The sequence below is a fragment of the Mangifera indica genome, chromosome 8 (assembly GCF_011075055.1).
Source record: "Mangifera indica cultivar Alphonso chromosome 8, CATAS_Mindica_2.1, whole genome shotgun sequence".
Taxonomy (NCBI): Eukaryota; Viridiplantae; Streptophyta; class Magnoliopsida; order Sapindales; family Anacardiaceae; genus Mangifera; species Mangifera indica.
In genome coordinates, this window is record NC_058144.1 from 13,475,108 (window position 1) to 13,485,215 (window position 10,108).

The window sequence follows — 10,108 nt, forward strand, 5'->3', positions numbered from 1 at the left end:
AAACTAGCATGTCAGAAAGCCCCGTGACCGAGATATGTCCCACGCGCGTAAAACGCGTGGGAAATTGCGGATAGGGAAGATATCTTGACATATTATTATAAGAGTAATACTATATGTATCTACTTTAGATATATAAATATATACACACTTATATATATCATCATATAATTGATTATTATTTTATTTTTAATTCAAAATTATCTAATTATATGATAATATATATCAATATGTATATATTTATGTATCTAAAGATATGCATAATTTTATTGTTATGATAAAGAAAGTGCCACGTCGCCATTAAGTGCGCTATGGCAATATTCCATTAGAAATTGATGTTTTTGCCATGTTGGCACCTGCCAGACATGACCATCAGATCAATTTCCATCCAACAGTTTAGATCACGTATAGGAGTAATCGAGACATCTGAGCCGTTCAGTGTTGTTGGAGTAGGTTTTGCCTGTGTGAATGAGAGCGTACAAAAAGAAAGAGATGAGATTTCAGCAGAAAAGAGCACCCAAACCAGGTGAAAAAAAAGAGACGGAAAAGAAGAGAGAGAAAGAGGGGAGAAAAAGAGAGAGAAAGAGGAGGTTGATGCTTATGACATTTCTTGATTTCTGTTTCTGAGAATCGATTTTTTTTCTCTGAAAGCGATAAGGTTATGGTGAATTGGTGTATGTGACTTTGAAGTGAATTGGTTGAAGCTCATGGATAGAAGTAGAGAAGCTCGAAGATCAAACATGACGGCAACGAACGGATTGTCAAGACGTCGGCAAAGAGCAAGCAGTCTTCGAGATTCACACGGTTGATAAGAATCGCCCTGTTCTGTGGTTTTTTTTTTTTTCTGGTTAAGGCTTGTTTAGTCGGTTTTCTTTCTTACCCTTTTTTTAATTTGTTGCAGAAGAAGATGAAGAGATGGAGTTGCAAGAGACAGTGAGGTTAAGAGATCGTCCTAACAAAAGAGATAGGGATAAGGATAGGGATAGAGAAAGAGAAAGAGATCGAGATTTTTCGAATCATAAGAGTAACCAAAAGCGGAGGAGAGGCAATAGTTTAACGCAGGGAGAAGAAGAAAGTACTGAAGAAAGTGTAGCGGATGAAGAAGAGTATGAAATTGATGAAAGAAGAGTAGCTCATATAATTTCTCACAATACTACATCATATTCGTCTTCTTCTTTGTCTAATCAAAATAGTAGAAAATCCTTACCTCTGACCAGACACACGCGGCCAACGCCACCGGCTTTGAAGGCCGCTGATGAGATGATTGGAGTCCTGGTCCCGAGAAAGGCTCGCTCGGGTACAAGAAATGTAGATTTATTTGTTTATGATATTTTTATGTTGATGACTTGTGTGATGTGCGTTTGTGTTTGGTTTTGTAGTTTCCGTGAAAAGGTCGCATGAGAATTGGACCTCTGGAAATGGTGGATTTTGGGATGAACATAGATTTTCGACTTCGAGTCGCAGCATTGAGGCTAATTCACCTTCATCTTCCAATGTTTCAGTGAGGAAAAAGATGGTTTGTTTTGTTTTTTGACATTGATTATTGTTTTCTGGAGAAGAATTTGAAAGGTTGACTTTTGGGCTTTGTGATGGATATTGCAGAAACCAAGTGGACCTAAGACTCGTCTTCCAAAGGTGGCCAAATCTTCTAGTTCGGTTCAACAAGATGATATCGAGATTGAGATTGCCGAGGTTTTGTATGGGCTGATGAAGCAATCCCAGAATTCAAAGAAAGAAGATGAAAGCATCGGCAAACCGGCGCAAAAGCTTGAATCGGAAGATGGTATTTGTAACAATCAAGACACTAAACCATCTGTTTCAGCTTTGGCTCAGAAAGATAGCGCCGCTTCAGATCTCGGTGGTGGTGGGTATTTTATTGTTAAGCTTTTAATCCAAAATTGATATTTCTTCTTCCTTTTCCTCACAAGTTTATATTTTTTTTCTCTTCAACTATGGCGTCTGCAGCCACGAAGAAGAAGAAAGTCGAGGTTGATTATTCTTCAAACCCAAGTGTTTCTGCTGTTAAGTTTGAAAGCGAGCAGCTACCAACAAATTCGGAAATATATACACCGGAGAAAACATCTCAACTGAATGTGGCATCTTGTGAGGCATCTAATGAAGTGGATGCTTCTAAAGTTGCCTCTGTGATGGTGGAACCACAGGAAGAGGTAGCGAAGCAAGGTGATGCAAAACTATCTATGGAAGGATCAGATTGCCCCAGCGGTCCTGTGACAGAGAAAAAATGGGTTTCGGCTGATAAGGAATCTTCTGCTACCTGCTGTAAAATGGATTCGACAGTAACAAAAGCGTGAGCATCAAAGAATACTTGTTTTTCTCTCTCTTTTTCTTTAATATTTATGATATTTTCAAGTTTTTTCTTAAATCACTTTTCTCCTGGAAAAATTTCAGGAGTTCAAGTGTACTGGAGACTGGAAGCCCAAAAGTTGAGAAGTTCAAGATTGATCTGATGGTGAGGTACCTTCTTGTCGCAATCCGGATTATTGTTGCTTTTTTGTTGTCAGATTACTCAAGAAGAATAGTGCGTTTCAACAGGCTCCTCCCATGGGATTTTCTCCTGAACTGGATGGCTTCAATGATTTCCCCTCATGTCCTACAACTATAGTCCAAGATGTCAATACGGTGAGTAGAATCAGGGACTCTTTAGTCTTTGACTCTCACGGTCTCCCTGTTCCTGTTTTTATATAATTTCTTTTTGATAATTTATTCATAAGTGCTTTTTTTTTGTTTTAATTGTGTAGAAATCTTTGGTTAAGGACGAAGAAAATGCAGATAGGCTTGTGAAGAAGGAAACAGCATTACAGGAAGTGGAAGAAAGGAAGATTGAGCCTATTGAAGAAAAGAGCAAACTGATGTTTGATTTGGAAAAGCCAAATCAAGATGATGCAAGAGATAGTGCCAGTAAATTACGACATCAGAGTCAAAAACAGGAACAATTAGCTAAATCTGGAGTTCCTAAAGTGGAAAAAACTGGTAATTTGACGATGTTAGACTTCCTGCTAGTATGAGTTTTCTTTAATTTTGATTCAATAATTTCATTGATGCTATCTTGTGCTTTGTTTCAGGTCAATCTAGCTCAGTGCCTTTTCAGGTTGCCCTAGCTGGCTGTTCAAATGGTCTTCCACCTCTAGGGTGAGATATCTATTCCCTCATAAAGTTTCTGTTTTGTTTCTATTATTTTTTGGGTTAAAAATAACTCCATAATAAGAAGCAAATTCATGACCAGCAGGTACATGCCTCCATTTCAAACAATTATGCCCATGGATGGGAGTGCCAGATCTACCTCAACTCAGCAGGTATGTCAATGTATCATGCAAAATTAAGATTTTCACAATTTTTTTTGTTTGGGCTTAGTTTTAGTAACTCTGTTAATTTTGGATTTGGCATTGAATAATTGAAACATGTAGCCTGCCCAGTTTATGCTCATTCAACCTCGGCTAAAGAGGTGTGCTACCCACCAATACATTGCTCGAAATATATTCTTGAATCAGCAGTTTGCAAAGACGAACCACTTGTGGCCAGCTGGAGCTACTTCTAATTCTTTAATTGGGTCTAAAGCCAACAGTCTCAATATTGTTCCTTCCACTGAAAACTTAATTCATGGAAACCAATTGCAAGGAAGGTTTCCCGTTGCAAACCTAAGTTCTGTGCAGGATAAAGGGCAGGCCAAGACCAATTTTCCAGGTCTTACACAGAAAGATAAAAGCTCTGAGAATGCAAGTTTAGTGGACCCAGCACAGACAAAGCAGCTTGTACTTCAACAAGCTCCACATCCTGCAGCTGCTGGTCACTTTTTGGTATTTCTTTCCCTTGCATTTTTGTTGATATTATTTTTTGTGCTACAAATTTTTTGTTGATTTTCAAAACGATATCCTAAAACCTTTTTGCTTTGGCCTGTAGCATGCCCCTGCTTTCATCTTCCCTGTAAGCCAACAACAAGCAGCAGCTAATCAATCTGGGCCTTCAAAATCTACTACCTCAGCCAGAAGTGCATCAGTCTCTGGTAATTCAACATCTGTAATTCCGGTAAGCTCTACAGCATTACCAGCAGTAGCTGCAGCTGTGAGTTATAATTACCCGAATATGGCAGCCAATGGAGCACCTTACTTGACCATAGTACAGAATGAAGGGTTTACATTTCCTGTTCCCACCCCTATTGGGACTCCACCAGCAGTTAGAGGCCATGCTCAACCAATGCCTTACTTTAATGGGTCTTTCTATTCATCTCAGATATTTCATCCTTCTCAACTTCAGCAGCAACAGCAACAGCAACCTCACTCACAACCTTTACTACAAGCAGCTTATCAAAATACAACCGCGTCAAGTGCCTCATCAGCATCTCACAAGCAAACGCAGTCTCAGCAGCCACGTGGGGGGTCTGTTAATGGTAACTTATTGAGCTCAACAAGTATGCTACCAAATCAGCAGCAAAAGCAGCTTGTGCAACCATCCAATCAAAATCTCAAGCTTGAGCCTGAGATGAGTGGAGAGAATGCCCCATCACTTGGTGATAGCCGTGCCTCTCACAATCAGATGAGTGTGTATGGACAAAACTTCACAGTGCCACTTCAGCCGCTAAACTTTGCCTTGTTGCCATCACAAATTCTTGGTGGGACAAGTGGTGGTGGAAATCACGGTGAGAAGCAGCCGCAATCACATCAAAAGAATTTAAAGGGTGGAGTTGAGCTCATCCCTTCTCAGTCATTCTCCATGTCATTTGCATCTTTTGGTGGAAACAGTTCAGCTTCAAACCTTAATTTCTCATCTATGACCCAAAATCCGGCAATCTTTCAGCCCCTTCCGGACATGGCCCAACAAGGGTACCAGGTTTCACCCACAGCTCAGGTTGCACTGCAGAAAAATCACCAACTATCTGATGTGAAGACTGGAGGAGGTTCATTGAATCATGATGATGGAAAAAAAGCAAGTTTTGGGAAGTCACCTGCTTCAAATGGACAGACACTTGTTTTTGACCATTCAGCAAGGACTCTGAACTTTGTTTCATCTCCAGTTACTGGAAATTGGTCCTCACGTCCCATTGCCTCAGCTACAATAACCACAAATGGCTCTACCGCTGCTAATTCTCAAAATTTTCAGCAACAGCAACTGCTTCAGCTCCATAAGCAGCAAATGTTGCAAAATCAGCAGCAATCTGCTGCAGCAGCAGCTCAAAGTAAAGCTCCGTTGAACAGCATTTCCTCATCTTCCATTGCTACGAAGCTCTCGAATAACACCCCTATGTTCCCACAAACTCTTGTCCAAAGCAACAGTTCTGGTCAGTCTCCCCAATGGAAGAACTCAGCGAGAAACCCAACCTGTCAAGTTCCTCCAACATCACTCGTACCATCCAACTCCCCAACTCTGAAGAATGTTTCCCAGCAGCAGCAAGTGAGATCCTCACAAACCCAGATAACTTTTGAAAGAAATTCCAAATCCGGCTTGGCACCCCAAGGGCAACAAATACCCACTAGCAGCCAGTCTCAATCTCCCCTAGCTGTTGGATCTTTGGCAAGTGCCGGAAACCTGAGAACAAGTTCCAGTGGCAGCAAAGCTGGCTCATCAATCCCAAATTTGCAGCCCCAGCAGACTGAGAATTCATCATCTAGCACTGGCCAGAAAAACTCCCCTGTTTGTGGAAGAAATGTACCATCCATCTTGAGCACATGCCCCAGCCACCTCTCTGAACTCAAGTACTAAAATCTAAGATGCAACAAGAATGCAGCCCCAAAATTTTGTCCGGAAGGCCACAACTATAGCGTCTTGCACATTTTGGACAGGCTCCACCTGGGTTTCTTGCAGGTGAACCGAAACAGGTGGAAAGAAACAAAATTCTCCAAAGTAAAAAAGTTACAGTTGCTATATTCAGGGAGAGTAAGTCATCTTCTGACAAGATCGCTTTGATACAAATTTTAAAGTGGAGATTGGGGATCTGCCATTATGCAAGGGGATTCTTGTTCGACACTATTATGTGAATAATTTTTAATCTTTTGCATAGAAATTAGAAGCTAATTGTTCTAATTCATTATTATATTAGTAACTTAAAACTAATCTGTATCTGTTCGTCTGGGTTTATTGCATGGACTTTTTCTTGGCATTATTAATTTATTATAGTCAAAATAGACACAAGCAAATCTTAAAGATGGTAGTAGAAATGTTGAACGCTGGAAGCAACTAATCTTATTGGTCGAATCTAGTTTCTGTTTTCTTGTCTCTTCTACCTACCTTTGTTCTATCCTTGAAAGATTTCTGATGGCTGATTGTTTGACCAAATTGCTTTGCATTCAAGGCACGGAAGTAATATCCAACCATGAGAAGAAATCTTTCCTTCCTGTTATGGTACGATTCCAGTTACGTTTATCTCTTATTGTTAGTATTTATTTGGGTAGTACATATTTTAGTATAAAATGTATAGTCGGAAAATAGAAACCCTAAAACCTTACATGGGTTAAATAGATAATTTAGAGGGAAATGGTTATTTAATGATGCCTTATTGAAACTGTTCATCCCCAGGTATCCAGGCATCTCATTGTGAGATAAAAAAGTAACGTGCCTGACTTTTTGGATTCTAGTCTGTAGAAAGCGCATGCACATGGTGGGCTCGTCTAATTAAATGCATCTTCCCAAAACCAAAATAATCACATCAAGTTTGATTGCAACCATGGGCCCATGGAGTCATAAAAGTTGTAAAAAGGCATTGCCACTCCACCAGTGAAAGTTGATGCTGATAATTTTAGCATGCATGGGTGCTTTTGGGATGCCAATGACCTTTGTTTCTGTGAAATGATAACAACTGTTCATGGGAAAACCAAAAACTAATATTAATCAAATTTTATATAGGATTCTTTATTCAGATGCAGAGCCTTTTGTTGGTAGAGACAAGTTCAATATCTTGGGTTAAAATCTCTTTGTTCTCGCGTGAATGTCTAACTCAAAGAATATAGAACATTGTGATGTTATATGTATTACAAAAATGCGCAAGTTTTAAATACCATATATGGAAAAGTAACCCTTTGTTTCATTGCACAGCCTCTATTCAAATTACCATAATACTTGCATTTACCTTTATTTCCATGTTCACTGCCTTTCTTTTAATTTTATTTTTTGTAATCCAAAAATCTCCAACCTTGTTTTGCGTACTCAAATTCAAATCTGGAGCTGCCGCTGAACTCTACAGCTTTGCGAAGAGTTGAACTTCTTGTTGAGTTGGTTATTCAGAGGTGGCAATTGGGTGCTGGACACCCCGCTTCACCTTGGTGTGGCTGAATATAGAGCAGTCCCTCCAGCCTTTGATCAGTAGAATATTTTGTACTTGTGAAGATGCACAAGGTTTTTATTCCGGCACTGAATGCTTCTGTTCTACACTTTTAAGGCCTAGAAGCTCTCAGTTTAATGGCAGAAGCCTTTCCAGAGCAGGGATCCAAATCACAATGGTTATAAACTCTTCTTTTTCCTAATAAAAAAACATTCTCTTGGAAAATTGTGGTCAGCCCCAACTGCCCGAAGGACACAGGAAGTAGAATCAACTATAGGTGCGATTCTTCTTTTGAGCCTGGTGCCTGCAATAGGATTCAAAGCCCCAACATTCTAGGAGCCCCATGGATCTTGTTTGATCCTATACATTTTTCCAGTGAAGAAACAACTTATTTGATTAAACTCATACACTGCATCCCCAAAATGAAATCCAATTGTTTCTTTCTAAAGAACATTATCTAAAGCACTGGTGGTTTTTAAATGATGCATACAACAATATTGGAGTTAAATTGATATTGTCTTACGTATGTATATCCATATACTTTTGCCAGGCCAAGAGCTAAGAAGAATCCATACAAAGACAACTAAAAGGAAGAAGGGCTTATAACCAGACTGTGTCAAGTATCACTTGTAATGTAAAAGCAATTACTCAAAGAGAAGAGATACAAGTACTAAACCATACAGCTAAAGATGGCAAGATTAAAAAGAAAACATAAAACCCTGTAACATTGAATATATAACTTATCTACTTCTGAAGGAGAGATGCAAGATTAAGCTCAATGTCCTCTTTAGCTTTCCTATCAAATGGATCCTCCCCGAAATATAAATCCATTATTGAGCGACACAGGAGTTTGCTCTGGATACTTCCCACCTCCTTACCATCAACTGCACAATTTAAACAAATATGAATTACAAAATAACCTTTGACTGTTTTATTCACAGCATAGGTCAACAAGGGTCAAACATAAAACAAACTCTTTCAGTCAAATCAGCAAATGTTAAAACTAAAATTTCCTTTCGCAAACAAAACAACCCACCGCTTATATTAACCCTGAAACTTAAATAACTCCTATGACTTAGCTGGTAGGTTAAAAAGAAATACTATAATAGGTCATCCTCAATCTAAATTTGTTACAATATAACGTTATTCCAAATTCTATGGAAGGTGTCTGAACATTTCAAATTGAAAGAAAAACCAAAGAATTTATGAAAGAAAATAAACAGTTCATTCGCTTTATCATCTAAGCTCAATCATCAAAACACTAAAACTTTACTTTTTGTGCTAAGTACATGGCCTGGTTCCTTTGAAAGATCTATAATAGATCCCCGTGGTATTTTGTATTCATCTTTAAACTGAGAAGTGAACCTGCAATCAAATGCGTAATTAGATCAGTTGATTCAACAGAGACATGTTAGATGGAATCACAATTGAAGCAGTAAAGAATGCTATTTCACACCTTTGAAGCAATTCTTTATTATCTGATCCCCCAAATTTCTTGAGTCTGCTTCCAACAGACGCTTCAAAAGCACTTCGAACAGAGCGTATGCTTAATTTGCTGTAAATAATTTGAAGTCTAACAGTCATGCTTATAGCAGCTTCCATAATATCATCATTAAACTCCTTATTTTCCCTCAGTTCAGAAATGGATAAGTTCCCATATTTCTCCCTCAGCAATTTCTTTACATTACCATGATCCGCATACACGCCTGTTAAATTTACAAATACATAATTTCACAATGATGCTGAGCAATTAAACTAAAAAACTTGAGAAGAATTTTATAAAATTGAAGTCTACATTATGCATTAAAAGAATTGAAGAATCTTAAAAAAAAAAAAGAAAAACCTGTTACCAAATGCATAGACATCAATGTTCTTCAATCCCAATACGCTCTTTTTTCTCAAACCAATCCCGAGAAGTTTTTGAGAACCGCCGAGTTCGGAAGGAAAAGAGACGCCGGTTTTGGAGTCAACAACTGTGGCTGAAGAACTGTCAGCGAAAGAGAGTGAAGCCCAAAGGTGGGAGGAAGAGGGCTTGGAGAAGAAAAAGTCCAGAGCGTTCTCGACAAATGGGTGTTTATGGTTTTGGTAGGCGGCGACGCCAGCCACTACAGCAGTGGCGGATGCGGCAGCAACGGCGACGGTGACGGAGATAGAGCGGGAACGGGAAGTTCCATGAGTTGGGTTGGTGAAGTGTGGGCGATTTGTCCGAGAAAACAAGAACGGAAACCTCAGTGAAACCATCGAAATTCGAAATATAAATTTCTTTTCCTTTAGTTATCATAAATTTTATTGAAATACTTAGTTTGAAAGTGGCATGTGGAATACACGTGAGAATAATTATGCTTATGCATCTTGGTGGTGGGCCGTTGAGCTTGGGGTTAGGCCTTAGGCTAAAATTATAAAACTGCACTCTGCAGCTTCCGTTACTAATGAAAGGCCAGAAGACTTATTCGTATTCAAGGTATAGTAAAATTCTCAAGTTATATCCTTCAACTTGAAAAAATCTAAATATTTATTTATAAGATAATCTCTATTAAAAATCTTAGTTAAAATTAGAGGTAAAACCAGTATTTATTTAAAAATTTTAAAAAATTAAAGTTTTATCATATTTTCCTTTTCTAGGTTTAAAAACTTATAATTTCTCTCATTCAAAGTTTGAAAAATGACAAATTGTTTACTAGGGTTTTTTTTTTTTCTTTTCTCCAACAAGGATCTATCATCTTTGGCTATCAGTTGTCCTCCCTCTCGCCTCTCTTTGACCACCAACTGATAGAAATTGACTAGAAATCTAGACGATTTTCATTTAGACGTCATTGTCTAGATGTTGATTGGTGGTCAGAG

General features: G+C 38.6%; 2 protein-coding genes across 5 annotated transcripts; one reads left to right on the forward strand and one right to left on the reverse strand.

The window, feature by feature from the left end:
* Positions 1 to 492: 492 nt before the first annotated feature.
* On the forward strand, positions 493 to 6,112 carry LOC123222394 (protein TIME FOR COFFEE-like). 4 transcript variants are annotated; one of them, XM_044645134.1, is made up of 12 exons: positions 493 to 801; positions 899 to 1,294; positions 1,377 to 1,513; positions 1,600 to 1,861; positions 1,963 to 2,305; positions 2,407 to 2,467; positions 2,551 to 2,637; positions 2,757 to 2,988; positions 3,081 to 3,147; positions 3,224 to 3,311; positions 3,423 to 3,812; positions 3,916 to 6,112. In XM_044645134.1, the coding sequence occupies exons 1-12, from the start codon at positions 705 to 707 to the stop codon at positions 5,710 to 5,712; spliced, it is 3,957 nt and encodes a 1,318-aa protein (XP_044501069.1). In that variant the 5' UTR covers positions 493 to 704; the 3' UTR covers positions 5,713 to 6,112. The 4 variants fall into 4 exon arrangements, with proteins under 4 accessions (XP_044501069.1, XP_044501071.1, XP_044501072.1 ...); XM_044645136.1 differs by having other exon boundaries at positions 3,242 to 3,311; XM_044645137.1 differs by having other exon boundaries at positions 3,245 to 3,311.
* A 1,739-nt stretch (positions 6,113 to 7,851) lies between these two features.
* On the reverse strand, positions 7,852 to 9,546 carry LOC123222396 (fatty-acid-binding protein 1). Its single transcript, XM_044645138.1, has 4 exons — positions 9,118 to 9,546; positions 8,724 to 8,973; positions 8,541 to 8,632; positions 7,852 to 8,151 (listed from the first exon to the last, which is right to left on the reverse strand). The coding sequence occupies exons 1-4, from the start codon at positions 9,506 to 9,508 to the stop codon at positions 8,012 to 8,014; spliced, it is 873 nt and encodes a 290-aa protein (XP_044501073.1). The 5' UTR covers positions 9,509 to 9,546; the 3' UTR covers positions 7,852 to 8,011.
* Between the last annotated feature and the right edge of the window lie 562 nt (positions 9,547 to 10,108).

Coding starts and splice junctions, on each gene's coding strand:
- LOC123222396 (XM_044645138.1), bottom strand. CDS start 9,508: ATGGTTTCACTGAGGTTTCCGTTCTTGTTTTCTCGGACAAATCGCCCA. Junction 8,633..8,723: donor AATAAAGAATTGCTTCAAAG/GTGTGAAATAGC, acceptor ATTTGATTGCAG/GTTCACTTCTCAGTTTAAAG. Junction 8,152..8,540: donor CCATGTACTTAGCACAAAAA/GTAAAGTTTTAG, acceptor TAAATTGTGCAG/TTGATGGTAAGGAGGTGGGA.
- LOC123222394 (XM_044645134.1), top strand. CDS start 705: ATGGATAGAAGTAGAGAAGCTCGAAGATCAAACATGACGGCAACGAAC. Junction 2,306..2,406: donor GATTCGACAGTAACAAAAGC/GTGAGCATCAAA, acceptor GAAAAATTTCAG/GAGTTCAAGTGTACTGGAGA. Junction 3,312..3,422: donor GATCTACCTCAACTCAGCAG/GTATGTCAATGT, acceptor TGAAACATGTAG/CCTGCCCAGTTTATGCTCAT.